We start from the raw sequence: 15,972 nt of genomic DNA on the forward strand, positions 1-15,972 counted from the left end.
AGTGCGGGGGAGAAGGGAGCCGAGGCGGAAGTCAAGGGGCCCCCCGGGTGGAAGTGACGCTGCCCCCGCTGCCCAAAATGTCGGCGCCCAGAGGGAGGTGTAAGTAATTAAAGAGGAAAGCCGACTGACTTTCCTGGCCTCCCGAGGCGGTCTCAGGGTTCCAGAACCCCCGCGCCGTAGGAACGAGGTGGACTCGCCCGTCCGCGGATCCCGCCTGACCTGCCCTCGAACCGGGCGCCCGGGGCCGCACCTTTTAGAGACAGGGGGGAGGGGTACAAAAGGCAGACTCTCGGGACCTGGGTCCTCGAGCAGACTGTGGGTGGGGGGGGGCCGGCCCCTGAGGCGACAGGGTTGGGAGGGGCGGGGCTTAGTGGCGGCTGGGGCGGAGCAATGACTGGGAGGAGCCTATGGCGGGCGTAGCTTAGCTGAAAATGGACGGGGGTTTGGTGGGGGCAGGACTGTGGGTGGAAGTGGGAGGGGCTTGCCCAATGGGCGGGCTTAATAAAGGGCGTGGCTCGGTGAGCAAGGTTGGAGTACCCTAGGTTGAAGGGTCCTAATTGGGGCCAAGTGGGGAAATGGGGCTCAATGTGAAGATTGCAAGAGCTTAGTGCAGAGGGGGCGGAGTTTGTTCAGGGGTGTGGCTTAAAGTGGTGGGCACACAGTTTAGGCGTGTAATTTGGGGAGTCTGAGTGAAAATATCAAGTCTTTATAATGGCAGATAAAATGACGTAAGATTCTGGGGCGGGACTCAAGGGCTGAGAAAGTGGGAAGTGTTGAGTGGAGGGGGTCTCGGAAAGGATGGGGCTTACTTCAAAGCTGGGTTTAAGAAAAAATTGAAAGGGATTTTGGAAGATGTCCTTAGTGGACTCTTGGTGGTGGGACTTAAAGAGGACACTCAGAGGAACTTAGAGGACAGTAGTAATCAAAACATCTTACCTTTTGAGATTTTGTTGTGCGCAGGCCTAAGTAAGCAGGCAGCCTGCATGGCTACAGTTCTGCTTAGTCCTCACTGCCATGCGGTGAGGTAGGTCCTCCTCCTATTCGTATTTTGCGGGTAAAAAAAGTTTCCGTTTGGTTTTATACGAGGTTCCAGGGCTTCCATCCTTAGAGGAGAGTGGGAAGAGCTTAAGAGGGGAGTGGGAAGGGGATTGTCAAGGAATACTAGAGGCTCTGGGAACAGTGGAAAGACTGGAAGGAGTAAGCGGGATTCATGCAAGAGTGGGCGGGGCTCAACAATAGTAGGCAGGGCTTAGAGGAGCAAGAGTCTTCTAAAAAATGGGGTAAGGCTGAAAACACTCAGTGGGGGAGAAGCGACTTGGAATGATCAGAAGGGTTGGCATATGAGTGGGAGAAAGGTTTGTAGGAGAGTGAGAGGAGATTAAAGAATGTGGGTGTAGTCTTGGTGGGCATGGCTTATAGGACAGTGGTAAGGGCTCCCTGGGGACAGGTGATGGATCTAAGTTCCAGGAGCCTCATGGGGGAGGGCTGATGAAGAAGTGACTCCCTCACCTGCCCTTGTGTCTTCCCTGCTCTAGAGAGCCCCCACCCGCCACTGCTCTCGTGCCACGCCACCATGGATGATGCCCCGCTGTCAGCGCCCCCAGTCCCTGCCCCAGCCCAGGCCCCAGCACCGCCCGCCGCCGCCCCCCGCGTCCCGTTTCACTGCAGTGAGTGTGGCAAGAGCTTCCGCTACCGCTCGGATCTGCGGCGCCACTTCGCCCGGCACACTGCGCTGAAGCCCCATGCGTGTCCACGCTGTGGCAAGGGCTTCAAGCACAGCTTCAACCTGGCCAACCACCTGCGTTCTCACACAGGCGAGCGGCCCTACCGCTGCTCCGCCTGCCCCAAGGGGTTCCGAGACTCCACCGGCCTGCTGCACCACCAGGTGAGTCCTGCAGGCTGGCCCAGCTTCCTCCCAGGGCTGGACACGCGCATGGAGCCCCCGCCCCACTCTGGGCAACAGGCAGCAGGCCCAAGGCCTACTCTCCCACCTCCTCCCCTAAGGAAATTTTTTCTTCCTCTCTCCCTGCCACAATACCCAGAGCAGTCAGAACATGAGGGGTTTCTCTTTCAGTCACCACTCAATCCACAAAGGAAAAGAGACAAAGGACATTTGCCCCACCTATAGGCTGCTCCCCTCTCCCATCCCCCTGCTCACAGGTCCCCCCCCACCAACACCAGCATCTGCAATTTTGTTTACATTCCCTTACTGTTTTTAAATCCAGATGCACCACGTTGTACTTAATTCATATATTAAGCAATTTTCTATTGAGGGCTTTTCCTGCTCCTCAACACCGTGGTCACCAGACTGAAATCAATAGAATCACCTCCAAGAATTTAATTCTATTGGAGGTGGTCAGGAGCCAGTGAGACCACTAACAAGAAAGCAAATACACAGGCAAGAATATTCTGGAAAGGAGAGGTGTTGGGAAGAAAATTAAAAAACAACAAGGAGTTGATGTATGGGAGTAAAGAGGGGAGAGCTGTGGGCCACCAGACAAGGTGAGGAAGGGCAGGGCAGGGTGATATTTTAGCTGAGCCCTGATGTATGAGCAGGCATTGCCATGGGAACAGCATTCAGGCAGAGGGAACTTCAAGTGCACAGGCCCTGATGTGGGAAGGAACTTGGTATGTACAAGGAAGGGATGAGAGACCATGTGGTTGGGGTAGAGCAAGCCTAGGCCGGGCAGTAGATGAGGTGGAGGGCAGGCAGAAGCTGAATCATCTACACCTTTCGCCTATTATGAGGAGGGGGATTTAATTCTTTGAGCCAAACATTCACGCTACAAAGGTAAGTAAAACCAGATGTATCACTGGTCTTTTATGCTTGTCCCCTCCTCTCCATCCTTAGAGCATTTGCCTTGGTTCAGGACCTTGCATCATATGTGTTGGCTCCAATTTTCTAAGCAGTCTTCCTACTTCCTGTCTCCCCCCCTCACATCCAGCCTCTGCTTCCATCATGGTGACCAGGATGCCCCCACACACACTCAAAACCCCCTGATCCTTGGGATGATGGTGGAGCTCCCTAACTTGATATGACATTCACAGCCCTCTGAGGTCTCACACCTACTCAAAAATAGTTTATAATTCAACTGAGCATTTATTGGTCACCTATAATATGCAGACACAGGGCTAGACTCTGGGAGAAAAGGGGAGAGACAAAACAGAGTACTCCCAGAGCCAGGTCTACTGGGAAAGACATTAGCTCAACAACCAGGTTAATGTCAAATTGCAAGTGAGGCACATGGGGACAGAGGCTAACTGTATTCTGAGGCTGATACAGGAGAGATCTGGAATGGTCCAGGTCAGGGATGGAGTCTGGGCAGTTTTCCTGAAGGAGCACTCCCACTTCTGACTTCCCATCCTGCCCCTGGCAGACATAACTAACCTAGCACTGTGCTCTTTCTCATCTAGCCCCACACACAGTCTCCCCCACAGCTCTCCAGGAAGACACTACCAATGAGTGGGACTCTACACTCAAAACTTGTGTCCACTATTCCAGGACTCCTAAATAAATCACAAAGGCCAATATCAGCAGGGACCTCTGTAAGTGAGACAGTCTTACTTAGCCACCTAGCCACATTTCAAGTTTTCAGCAGCCACATGTGCCTAGTGGTGACCATATTGGACAGGACAGATATGGAACATTTCCATCACTGCAGAAAGCTCTATTGGACAGTTCTACTGTAGAAGATTCTAGAGCATTTACCTGGAAGAGCCACCTCCTACCCCAGGTGATTACAAAAGCCCCTCTCTTGCTCAACCCTCCACCCCCTCATCTCCCACCAATATCCACTGGTTTAGAGGACATCAGTCAGACATGGGAAAGTTTGTTGATAATTCCAGTTTCTAGGAATTGACTAGTCGTTTCGTGATGACTTTACCCTGTCCTTACAACAAAGCTGTGAGGTGGCACATCTTATCGTGCCCATTTTTCAGAACAGAAAAGCAGAGCCCCAAATACCTGCCCCATTTTTCATGGTGGAAGATAGAGCTGGCCTTTATAACCAGGTCTGTCCATGATCAGAGCCTCAGTGCTTAGCCACTCTCCCAAGGAGTACCAGTCTTCTGAGTGGGCTTGTTGGCAGTGAGTAAGAGTGAAGAGGAGTGGGGGAAGAATTCCCCAGACTGAGGGGATAGCACATGGTCCTGAGCCTGGAGGGACTAGAACCATGCCAGTGTCTAAAGCAGAGACAGTGAGAGGATCGAAGCTAGATGGTAGCCTTGTAGACATGACAGGGGGCTTGGGCAGCATTTCTCTTGGGGATCAATAATCTGTGCGGTGGCCCAGACCTTCAGCCCTGACACTGTACTCTCCGTCCCTCCAGGTCGTCCACACTGGTGAGAAGCCCTACTGCTGCCTAGTCTGCGAGCTTCGATTCTCCTCACGTTCCAGCCTGGGCCGCCACCTCAAGCGCCAGCACCGTGGGGTGCTCCCATCCCCAATGCAGCCCGGTGCTGGCCTGCCCACCCTGAGCGCACCTTGCTCTGTCTGTTGCAATGTGGGGCCCTGCTCAGCATGTGGGGGTGCTGGGGCTGGCGGCGGAGAGGGCCCGGAGGGGGCGGTCTCAGGTCCAGGCAGCTGGGGGTTGGCAGAGGCGGCAGCTGCTGCTGCAGCATCGCTCCCTCCGTTTGCGTGCGGTGCCTGTGCACGGCGCTTCGACCACGGCCGCGAGCTGGCGGCCCACTGGGCCGCGCATACCGACGTGAAGCCCTTTAAGTGCCCGCGCTGCGAGCGCGACTTTAACGCCCCAGCGCTGCTGGAGCGGCACAAGCTGACGCACGATCTACAGGGCCCAGGTGCGCCCTCAGCAAAAGTCTGGGCTGCGGGGACCGGTTCAGGGCAAGAGCCCCCTCGTGAGGGCAGCGCCCTGGAAGCGGGTGACGCCCGGCCGGCCTGGGACGGAGGGCTTCTCCTGGGCCCCGCTGGAGGCGGTGTGCCCCAGCTGGGGAGGCTGCTCCCGGAGGGCGGCGGGGACGCCCCCGCGCCTGCGACCACCGCGGAGCCATCAGAAGATACCCTGTATCAGTGCGACTGCGGGACCTTCTTCGCATCGGCTGCGGCCCTAGCCAGCCACCTGGAGGCACACTCAGGGCCAGCCACCTACGGCTGCGGCCACTGCGGGGCGCTGTACGGGGCCCTGGCCGCCCTGGAGGAGCACCGGCGCGCCAGCCATGGCGAGGGAAGTGGGGCGGAAGCAGTCACTGCGGCCCCCGAACGGGAGCCCGCGTCTGGGGAGGCTGCCTCTGGCTCCGGCCGCGGCAAGAAGATTTTCGGCTGCTCCGAGTGTGAGAAGCTGTTCCGCTCGCCGCGTGACTTGGAGCGGCACGTGCTGGTGCATACAGGCGAGAAGCCGTTCCCGTGCCTCGAGTGTGGCAAGTTCTTCCGCCACGAGTGCTACCTCAAGCGCCACCGGCTGCTGCACGGCACCGAGCGGCCCTTCCCCTGCCACATCTGTGGCAAGGGTTTCATCACGCTGAGCAACCTCTCCAGGCACCTGAAGTTGCACCGGGGCATGGACTGACCCGCGCCCTCCAGCAACCATCACCCGGGCCTGACTCAAAGCCCAGCCCAGGGGACCACCCAAATCCAGAAACGCCCTGCGATGAGGGCACCGTGGCTGAAGAGATGGGGCCACCAGAAACTCACACAGTCCCCTGAGCTAGGGGGCAGCAAATAAAGTGAGAGACCCCTCAGCTTGGGCGTCCTGGGTCTATGGAGAGACTCCCGAGCTTGAAGGCCCCCTGGATCCGTGCTGGGCATCCTCAAATCAATGGGCCCCTAAGCTTGGGGACGTCAGAATGAGAAACGGGTCTCCAGATGTACTTCTCACCTTCCGGGACCTAGTAAAAGATGGGCACGCCTCCTCCAAGGGATGCCTGCCCACTCCTTGAGAGCCATCATTCCCAACAACCTTTATAATGTGGGGGAGGGGCATGTCCTCATTTCCCTAAATCCCCTCCAAATGCTACTCCCACAGTCACTGGTGCCCCCAGATAATGGATATAACCGGAATCTGCCTTTCCCCCCACCTCATTTCATTCCCTCTGCAGAAAGAGGACCAGGGTAGACACCTCCCACTCTCAACTCCACTCCCCAGTTAGGTCCCCTTCCCCTTCTAAGGAATGGATTGACCCTTATGACTTCCCCAAACACTAGAATAGGGTGGTTTGGAATCCCCCTGCCCAGTAGAATAGACTGGTCCAGATTCACACACCCCCGTTCACTGGAATGGGCTAGTCCAGGTGGTGGCCTGCATTCCACCATCCTTAGAGTGAGTAGGGCAGACACTCCCCCTCCTCTTCCATGTAGTTCCCCATTCTGCGAACTCAACCTGAGTGGAAAGTGGTGAGCACTGGGGTATCCTTCCCCCTCTGCCATAGCACCTGTCGGTCTCTCCATCTCTGTTGGGTCGTCTGTCTCTGTTCCTCCCAACCCCAAGGGGAAGAGGGGGTTGGCTAGGGGGTCCCCCCTGTGAGCCTCGACCTCACCCCCTCATCTCACTCCTCAATGTCTCCAGGACCCCAATAAACCTTGTCCTGTCAGTCACTGCCGTCTCTTTCTGGTCTTTGGCTCTAGGAGGTGGGGATTTCTTCCTCCCTGACTTAGGACAGGCCCCCTAAATAGAGACAGAGCCTTTGTCCCTCTCTCTGAGAATGTTAGGTCCTTCAGATAGTGCGTGACTTAAAATCAGAGATGGTTTAACTCTCATCTGAATGAAACCTTGCCCCCTCTCTTTTTTAGCATTTTGTTTGGAACACTGCCCCATAAACACAAGGTCCAGCTCCATGGACAGACGAGCTCCCTAGGATCAGACAGGCCCTTTCTAAACCATCGATGCAAGATACACCTCCTAAAAAACACTGCCCCTTAGACTCTGCCTCTTGGGCAACTGAATATGTATCTAAGAAGCTACCTGGGAGCTCAAGGTTAGTATCCACCCATCAGAGAATGAGTGGGCCTTCAGATTTTCCTAGGTGCCAGATTACATTCCCGTACCTAGTGCCCATTCTGTGCCAGGCACTGTAAACCCTTCTGGGGACCCAACAGTGAACAAAATAACTCTTCATGGAGTTATAGTCTAGTGCATGGCTGACAAGGTGTAGAAAAGAGTAACAAAGAAATGAAAAAGGCAATTTCAGAGGGTTATGATGCTCTGAAGGAAATGAGGAAAGGCATTAAGAAAGTCAGTGGTTGAGCTATGCCACCTTAGATGGAATGATCGGGGCAGACTTCTCTGCAGAGGTGGCATTTGATCTGAGCCCGGAAGGCCAAGGAAGGAACAACCAGGAGGAGGGAGGGGTGAAATAAGGTGGAGAGGTCAGCAGGGGTCAGGTTGCACAGGGCCAGGTGGGCCACAGTAGGCATTTGAATGTGCTCCCTGGGCCACAGCATGCAAGATCCTAAGTGTGAAAGGTTGTGACTGCTCTCACACTACAAGGGTCCCTATGGTTGCTGAGTAGAGGGCAGGATGGAAGTAACAGAGGGCAGTTTAACAGGAGAGAGGTGTGCAGGCCTGGACCACAGTGAGTGAGTGTGTGTGTGTGTGTGTGTGTGTGTAATGGAGGAATCAGGAGGGATTGGTTGGGTGATAGCGCTTTGTATTAAGACTGGAAAACTGGAGAACAAGATTGGGTAGGGACAATGGGGACCAAGAGTTTTATCTTTGGTCTGTGCTTCTCGGCTTTAAGATGCTTCGGAGGTGGGCGTGCTCTAAAAAGGCTGCAGGTGTGCCTAGCCTCTGACACTGTAATCTCACTGCTAGGCATGACCTTAGAGAAACTCGTGTCCCCTGCACCAGGAGACACATTTAAGAACATTCACAGCAGCAAAATGTGCAGCCCCAAACTCAGCCCGACTGAAAAGGCCACTGCTATGCTCTGAATGTTAGTGTCCCTCCTGCCCAAAAAATTCGTATGTTGAAACCCTAATGCCTGACATGATAGTCTTTGGAAACGGGGCCTTTGGGAGGTGCTCAAGTCATGAGAGTGGAGCCCTCATGAATGGGATGAGCACTCTTATAGAAGAGACCCCAGAGAGAGCTCTTGCCCACCCACCATGTGAGGACACAGTGGGAAAGTGCCAACCAAGAACCAATAGGGAGGTTCTCACTAGAAGGTGACCATGCTTGCACCTTGATCCCGGACTTCCAACCCCCAGAACTGTGAACATTTCTGTTGTTTATAAGCTACCTGGTCAATGGTACTTTGTTACAGCTGCCCAAATGGACTAAGATATCCACCAATGGTACAGTGGAGAAATAAATGGTGGTGTGTTGTGCTTTGGATTACTATACAGTAATGAGAATGAATGAGTACAGATACACACTTACATGAATGGAAGTCACAAAGAAGCCAGACACAAGAAGCCAGATGCATAGGGTATGACTCCATTTCTATAATGTTCAAAAACATGCAAAACTAAACTGTAATATTGTTTAGGATGTACTGTGGGTACTGAACCTTTCAGGAAAGCAAGGAAAACATTTTTTCCATAAAACTCAGGACAGTGAAGTTGGACAGGTTAAGCTAGGGTGGTCACGCAGGAGCTTTCTGTGGGCTCTGGGATGACTGCCAACATTCCATTTCTTAACCTTAAAATAATTATTTTATAACTATTTGTTAAATTGTGTATTTATATGGTGACCCATTAATTGATGCATCTTATATTTCAAAAAGAAAAAAATTTAAGGGGGCACATATTTGAGGGGATATAAAACAAGTATGAGGCTGGCCTTCAAGGAAGACTTTTTAGACTGGAGAGCCACAACTGCCCATTTGAAAAGGTTCCAGGTCAAGCCCCTGGGGACGCTCAACCTTAGGAATATTCTTCTCCACTCTACCACCAATATCCAGAAATCAGGAACCAGACTCATCTCATTGGGGCTAAAAACAAAAAACCCCAAACAAACAAAACCCATATGCAGCGGAGAAATAGGGCCTGTCCCTTTAGATAAAGCGCCTCCCCCCACAACCCCACACAAGACCCTCCCATTTCCAGACCCGCTCTGTCTAGACAGTTGAGAACCTGGGAAAATGCCAGGATTGTCATGGAGATGGCGTCTACTGTGGAGCCATGAATAGGGACCTCAGGAGGCTGAGGCTGAGGCTCATCACACCTCCACCTGAATCCTTTTTCTGAAGGTAGAGCACTTAAACAGGCACGGCGAACCCCATCCCTCGGGGAGTTTATGTCCCAATGGAAGGGGAGACAGGCCATCGGTGGAAAACAGACAAGCAACCTCATGCTCGTTGGCGATAAGTACGATGTGGGAAATTAAAGCAGAGTGAAGACTAGAGGGTGACAGGAGGTCTATTTTAACTAGGGTGGGCAGGACAGGTGTCTATGAGGAGATGTGAAAGAAATTAGGGGAGTAGGGACACTTTATGGGGACAGGCATTCCAGGCAGGGGGAACAGCACGTGCAAACGCCTTGAGCCCAGAAAGAGCAAAGAGGGCGATGTGGCTAGGGCAGAGAGAAGCAAAGGGGTGAGGAATCGTTTGGTGGGAGCAGTGCGAAGAAGGGGGACGGAGGGGTGGGAATCACCGGAGGGTGTCCAGGCAACACGATGTGACCTCTAGGTGCTGGAGACCTGACGGGAAGCAGGAGAGCCAATGAAGAGGTGGTTGCCATGAGACTGCCATCCACAGTGCAGGTCTGAGCCAATCAGCGCCAGATCCCGCTCCCTGCCATGGAGCCTTATTGCCAGCCAGAATAGCCACGCCCAGACCCCTTTCTTCCCTGGACCGTCGCTGCCCGCTCCCTGCTGCTGCCTGGGTGTCCCCTGCATCCAGCGGGGCCTCCACACGGGTCTCCCAGGAATTTCTCTAGAACACTAATCGGATCATGTGACTCTCCAGCTTAAAACCTTTTCAGTGGCTTCTCAGTTCATTCAGAATGTGTCCTTCTTTCAGCCTGGACCCGGAGGCTGCACACAGTGGTCCGCGGAGTTCTGGCCTCCCTCCACCACACTGGCCACCTCTGATGCCCCAATCCAAGGCCCCAGATGTCCCCCAGGACACGATTTCTATCTCCCCCACCCCACACAACGTGCTCTCTCTGCTTGAAATATTCTTTCTCACCACCTACATTCCTCAATTAGTTTCAAAAAAAAGATAAGCCTTTAACATTTGGATAATAAAGTAACACACACACTCTCTAATATACACTCAAAATAATTGGAAATAGCTGTTCAAACAAAAACGTAAGCACGAATGTTCGCATCAGCACTATTCACAATGGTCAAAAGGTAGAAACACCAAGCAACAAATAAACAAAATATAAAGTTCCTACACGATGAAATATTATTCAGCCACAGACAGGAATGAAGTACTGACACAGGCTACAACATGTGTGAATCTTGAGAACATTACACTACATGAAAGAAGCCAGTTGTAAAAGCCCACATATCTTTGGCCCCATTGGTATGTCCACAACAAGCAAACCCACAGAAAACTGACTATTGGTTCCCAGGGCCTAGGAGGGAAAAGAGAATGGGGAGTGACTGCTTTTAGGGTGATGAAAATGTTCTGGAACTAGATAGTGGGATAGTTATGCAACATCTTGGATATACTTAATGCACTGAATTATATAGTTTAAAATGGTAAGTCTTATGTTTACATGTATTTTACCCAATAAAAAAAATCCACCCACACACATCCATGTACTGACTCCTGGCTTTGAAGCTTTAGAGGTACACTGCAGCCTCTATAACCCCTATTGGGTTCTGATTGTCGCTCTCTTCTCAAAGGTAGCCCCTACCCCAAATTTGGTGCTATTGTTTCCGTGGATGTGTTTAGACTTTTACTCCATATGCACATATCCTTTTAAAAATAGTTTTATTGACCATGTACTTTTTTTTTTTTTGACTATGTGATTTTAAGTATGTTCCTGACCTCATCACTTCTCTTGTCTCTTTGGGAAACGCAAAGATTTACTGAGATTCACTTGCTTTGAATTACCTTTTAGTACCTCACTTTGCTTCTCTTTAAAATGGGGAGTCATGTTTCTCACTTGATAAGGTGATGAAGAACAGGTGAGCTTGTATTTGTCAAGCCCTAACAAGAGTAAGCTATGACTTTCTTTTATTTATTTTTATCACCCACTCATGTCTTTTTCCTTTACTCCTTTGAGTATGGGACACATTCCTATGGTTTCAAGTTCAAAAATACAAAAGGTTAGAATGTAGTAAGTTTCAGTCCTGGGAGTTGGACAATGTTGCTAGTTCCCCTCTATCTTCTTCCAGGTCTCCCAGACACAATCCTCTCATAAGCACAGAGAAAACAGGCTTCAGGCTGTTCTCCACCTCCAGTTTCTTCTCCCCATCACATTACCACTTGGAGTCTTTCCATGTTGTTACACAGTGAGCGTCTTCATCTTTTTTTAACAGACACAGAATTTCACTGGGTGGATCAATCATGACTTATTACTCAAATCCTGACTAATGGAGGTTTAGCTCATTTCCAGTCTTTTGCAGTTATGTGCAAAACTGCACTGATTAAAACCTGGTACATATCCTTTTGCATGTTTCTGAGCACATCTATCTGACAGATAAGTTCTTGGAATTGCTCAATGAACAAGACTGTTTAAAATTTTACTTGCCCCAGCCATGTACAAAAGGTCCTGTTTCCCACACTCTCCAGCAGGGTGATTGGATCTGTGTCTGTTTGCTTCTTCCCTTACAACCTGATCTACCTGTAAACAGGATCCAATGGCCTCTGTCTTTGCCACTGTGGCTTCAGCACCAAGGACACATCCAGCCCATAGTAGGCGCTCAGTAAATACGGATGGCTTAGGATCTAGCAAAAATATATGCAAAGTTGTCCTACAGTAGGTGCTTGGTAAACACTGGTTGTTTAGGATTTAATGAATATATATAGGGCTTATCACTGGGAAGAAACTAAGGCTCAGAAGAGAGTGGCTCGCCCAGGCAGCCAAGTGAAGGCTGGAGTCAGATTCTAGCTGAGTGCCAGTACTTTCCCTGAAGCCTATGTCATTGCTTCATTCAGCTCCTCCCCCAGCCACCCCACCCCACCTAACACAGTGCCTGGCACAGACAGGACCTGATAAATGTGCATTTGTTGAAGGAATGAATGAATATGTGTGTGTGTTCCGAGGGGAGGGGAGTTGAACCCAACCTCATAGGCCCCCAGCCCCCTCCTCCCTTTGGGAGCCCAGAAGACAGGCCCCCAGCCTCCTCCTATTACAGGACCCAGGAGTTCTAGCAGAGCTCCCTCCCCGCCCACTGAGTTCCCTCATCCTCCTGCTTCCGGCTTCCCAGCCAGTCTTTCCTCTCTCAGGCTGGTAGAAAAGGCGGGTTTCCGGAGGGAAGACTTAGGCGGTGACACCGAGCCCAGCCTCCTCCACTCCCCCCACCACCACCACGTTCAGGGCCCTCCCTCCCTCCTCGCCACCACCGTCGGTCGGTCGGCCGGCCGGCTGTGGGGAAGGAAGAAAGGCACAGAGGAGGCCAAGGTAAGAACTGAATGCCCAGCGATCAGGACCGAGTCCAGACTCCAAGCTCAGGAATCCGCAAGGCCCCCACTGAGGCCCCAATTTTGCAGGTCATGCCTGGGGTCCCAGCAGTCTGGGCCCAGCGGGAAGATTGGCCCCCTGGGGGACCTAGGGATCCCCAGCAGCTTTCCCACGGTGGGGGGCAGGGGGTCCAGCGGCTTGTCCCTCAGTCTCATTCTCTCTGGAGAATTCAGGCATCCGGGCCCCAGCCCCCTCCTCTCCCTTGTCTAAGAGCCCAGCCCCCTCCCTCAGCTGTCCCCGCCACACTGCTGGGACCCAAGAATCCGTACCCTCTGCATATAGGGGTCTAGAGTCTTCATTCCAGACCTTGGGACCCAATCCCCAGCCCCCACCTCCCTCAATCTCAGGTGTCCGGGCCCCCAGGCCCCTCCCGGCTCAGACCCAGGAGTCTGGGTCTCTGCTTCCACTCTAGCTTCTCCCAGCCCCAGTATCGGGGCACCCACACCCCATTTCCAGGGACTCTGAATTCTGACTCCCACCCCCTCCCCTCCAGCCCCTCCCAGCAGCAGGGCCCTGGAGATACAGCAGCCACTGACTTGGTCTCCCTCCGTCTCCCCTCCTGTCCGCATCTGTCTCATTTGGTCTGTCCCGACCGCCAATCTCCTGCTCTGGTTCTCCTGATCTCCTTTTGCACTGTCTCTGCCTAATTCTCTTTGTTTTCTTTTCATCTCTGTCTCTGTTGGGTGTCCCCATCTCTCTGTCCTGCTCTCTGTGGCCTCCCATCCTGTCTTTCTCTTTCTCCTGGTCTCTGTCTCTCATGTCCCTCTCTGTCTCTCTCTTCCTTTCTCTGGCTAAATATCTGACCCTCTGCACCTCCTTCTCTCTGTCTCTCCCCTTTTTCCTCACAGGCATGGATCCGCAGCCCCCTCCACCTGCCCAGGGCAGCCCACCTCACCGGGGCCGGGGCCGGGGCCGGGGCCGGGGCCGAGGCCGGGGTCGAGGCCGAGGCCGGGGCAGGGGGAACGCTGGAGCCCCTCGGGCACCCCTGCCCTGCCCTACCTGTGGTCGCCTTTTCCGCTTCCCGTACTACCTCTCGCGGCATTGGCTGAGCCACTCCGGCCTGCGGCCCCACGCCTGCCCACTGTGTCCCAAGGCCTTCCGCCGGCCTGCCCACCTCTCCCGCCACCTGCGTGGCCACGGGCCCCAACCCCCGCTGCGCTGTGCTGCGTGCCCCCGCACCTTCCCGGAGCCCGCCCAGCTGCGGCGCCACCTGGCCCAGGAGCACGCAGGCGGCGAGGTCGAGCTGGCTATTGAGAGGGCAGCCAAGGAGGCAGCCGAGTCCAGCTGGGTCCCCCAGGACGAGGGCGCAGAGCAGCCCAGCACTGATGCCCCGGAGGAGGCAGCGTGGCCAGAGACGTGGCCCACGGGGGAGCCTGCCACGCTGTCGGCCCCCACAAACGCCGAGCCCCGGGAGTCCGAGTCAGAGGAGGCCGAGGCCGGGGCAGCGGAGCTGCGGGCCGAGCTGGCTCTGGCGGCAGGGAGGCAGGAAGAGAAGCAGGTCCTGCTCCAGGCCGACTGGACGCTGCTGTGCCTCCGCTGCCGCGAAGCCTTCGCCACCAAGGGCGAGCTCAAGGCGCACCCGTGCCTGCGCCCCGAGGGTGAGCAGGAGGGCGAGGGGGGGGCCCCGCCCCGCCCCAAGCGCCACCAGTGCTCCATTTGCCTCAAGGCCTTCGCCAGGCCCTGGTCCCTGTCCCGCCACCGGCTGGTCCACTCCACCGACCGCCCCTTTGTGTGCCCGGACTGCGGCCTGGCCTTCCGCCTCGCCTCCTACCTCCGCCAGCACCGCCGCGTGCATGGCGCTCTCAGCCTGCTGGCCCCGCTGCCCCCCGTGGGCAAGAAGGACGACAAGGCCTCTGGTGGACGGAACTCAGGGAAGGGGCCCGAGGGGGGCGAAGGGGCTGAGTGTGAGGCTGCCCGGGAAGGGGGAGAAGGCGGGCAGAATGGAGGCGACGCCACTCCTTCCCGGGCCCCCGCTGGGGAGCCCCGCTTCTGGTGCCCAGAGTGTGGCAAAGGTTTCCGGCGCCGGGCACACCTACGGCAACACGGGGTGACCCATTCAGGGGCGCGCCCTTTCCAGTGCGTGCGCTGCCAGCGCGAGTTCAAGCGGCTGGCTGACCTGGCCCGTCACGCGCAGGTCCACGCAGGGGGCCCAGCCCCGCACCCGTGCCCACACTGTCCGCGCCGCTTCTCGCGGGCCTACAGCCTTCTGCGCCACCAACGCTGCCACCGCGCGGAGCTGGAGAGGGCAGCTGCGCTGCAGGCACTCCAGGCCCAGGCCCCGCCATCGCCCCCACCGCCCCCGCCGCCCCCACCGGCCGGGCAGGAGGATGAAGGGCTGCCTCTGCCCATTGCACACATTAAGGAAGAGCCACCCTCCCCGGGGACCCCACCGCAGTCGCCACCGGCTCCCCCTGTCTTCCTCAGCGCCTCCTGCTTCGACAGCCAAGACCACTCGGCCTTCGAGATGGAGGAAGACGAGATTGACAGCAAGGCACACCTGTGTGGATTGGGTGGCCTGGCCTCCTGACCCTCAAACCCACACTTGGCCCCTCCAGTTGCTCCCCCGCCCCCACCCTGGTTTGCAATATGGAGATGTCGAAGCAGAGGCCCTTCTTCCCCCCATCCACCCCGCCCCCACCAGCCTAACACTAAGGAGCGGAGCCTGAACCACCTCTCCCTCCCCACTGCCCACTCCCAGGCCTCCCACACTGGTTAGCAACTGCTCACCCAGTACTGTCTGAAGGCAGGACCACTTAGAAAAGGAGGTGCAGGACATTGGCCAGAATAATTGAGACTGGGGGGACCCCTGCCGGCTGTCCCCTTGGTACACACTGGACGCCACCACCTCTTTGGAACTGCCAGACCCTGGGGGTCCCCAGTGAGCAAAGGTCCATCCCTGCCCCTTTGTCTGTCTGTGAATAAATGTGAGTTCGTGAAACAGGAAAGAGTGAAGCTGTCTGTGGAGGTGGGGGCTGTGGGACGGAGGTCTGGCCAAGGCTGGGTTTGTCCAACAGGCTCGGAGCTTGGGTTCTGAGTGAGAAGGACACAGGGCTTGGACAAGGGAGATGCTCAGGAGAAAAAAGGAGAGAAGACAGGTCACCATCTGGCCTGTGTGTACCTTCATACAGCAAACACTTCCCAGGCACAGTGGGCTACTGCAGAGAAAGCCACTGCCCCCCTGAGAGGAGCTGGAATTCTAAGTCAGCTCTGTCCGGCATGGTTCAGCCACACCTGAACCGTGTTTCCTTTTGAGTTGAAAATAAGTAAGTTAGTTTAAAGGAAAGTGGTTTAAATTAAGTCACACTATTTCAAGTCCCAGTAGCCCCCTATGGCTGGTGGCTACCCTATTGGATGATGGAGATCTAGAACATTCCATCATCACAGCAAGGTCTACTGGATAATAAACTGATTTGCAATATAGCATCAGGCATTGAAAG

At 54.7% G+C, this 15,972-nt stretch overlaps 2 protein-coding genes across 6 annotated transcripts; both read left to right on the top strand.

Annotated features, from left to right (window-relative positions):
• Positions 1-4: 4 nt before the first annotated feature.
• Positions 5-6,550, top strand: FIZ1 (FLT3 interacting zinc finger 1). 5 transcript variants are annotated; one of them, XM_036232264.1, is made up of 4 exons: positions 25-99; positions 961-1,024; positions 1,536-1,885; positions 4,329-6,550. In XM_036232264.1, exons 3-4 carry the CDS (start codon positions 1,574-1,576, stop codon positions 5,523-5,525), a joined length of 1,509 nt encoding a protein of 502 aa, XP_036088157.1. In that variant the 5' UTR covers positions 25-99; positions 961-1,024; positions 1,536-1,573; the 3' UTR covers positions 5,526-6,550. The 5 variants fall into 5 exon arrangements, with proteins under 5 accessions (XP_016009674.1, XP_036088157.1, XP_036088155.1 ...); XM_016154188.2 differs by lacking the exon at positions 961-1,024 and having other exon boundaries at positions 5-99; XM_036232262.1 differs by having other exon boundaries at positions 961-1,885.
• A 5,808-nt stretch (positions 6,551-12,358) lies between these two features.
• On the top strand, positions 12,359-15,480 carry ZNF579 (zinc finger protein 579). The gene is made up of 2 exons (XM_016154180.2): positions 12,359-12,475; positions 13,384-15,480. Exon 2 carries the CDS (start codon positions 13,386-13,388, stop codon positions 15,060-15,062), a length of 1,677 nt encoding a protein of 558 aa, XP_016009666.1. The 5' UTR covers positions 12,359-12,475; positions 13,384-13,385; the 3' UTR covers positions 15,063-15,480.
• The last annotated feature ends 492 nt before the right edge of the window (positions 15,481-15,972 follow it).

This window comes from Rousettus aegyptiacus, unplaced genomic scaffold, assembly GCF_014176215.1.
Source record: "Rousettus aegyptiacus isolate mRouAeg1 unplaced genomic scaffold, mRouAeg1.p scaffold_m13_p_14, whole genome shotgun sequence".
Classification (NCBI taxonomy): domain Eukaryota; kingdom Metazoa; phylum Chordata; class Mammalia; order Chiroptera; family Pteropodidae; genus Rousettus; species Rousettus aegyptiacus.

Coding starts and splice junctions, on each gene's coding strand:
- ZNF579 (XM_016154180.2), top strand. CDS start 13,386: ATGGATCCGCAGCCCCCTCCACCTGCCCAGGGCAGCCCACCTCACCGG.
- FIZ1 (XM_016154188.2), top strand. CDS start 1,574: ATGGATGATGCCCCGCTGTCAGCGCCCCCAGTCCCTGCCCCAGCCCAG. Junction 1,886..4,328: donor CCGGCCTGCTGCACCACCAG/GTGAGTCCTGCA, acceptor CCGTCCCTCCAG/GTCGTCCACACTGGTGAGAA.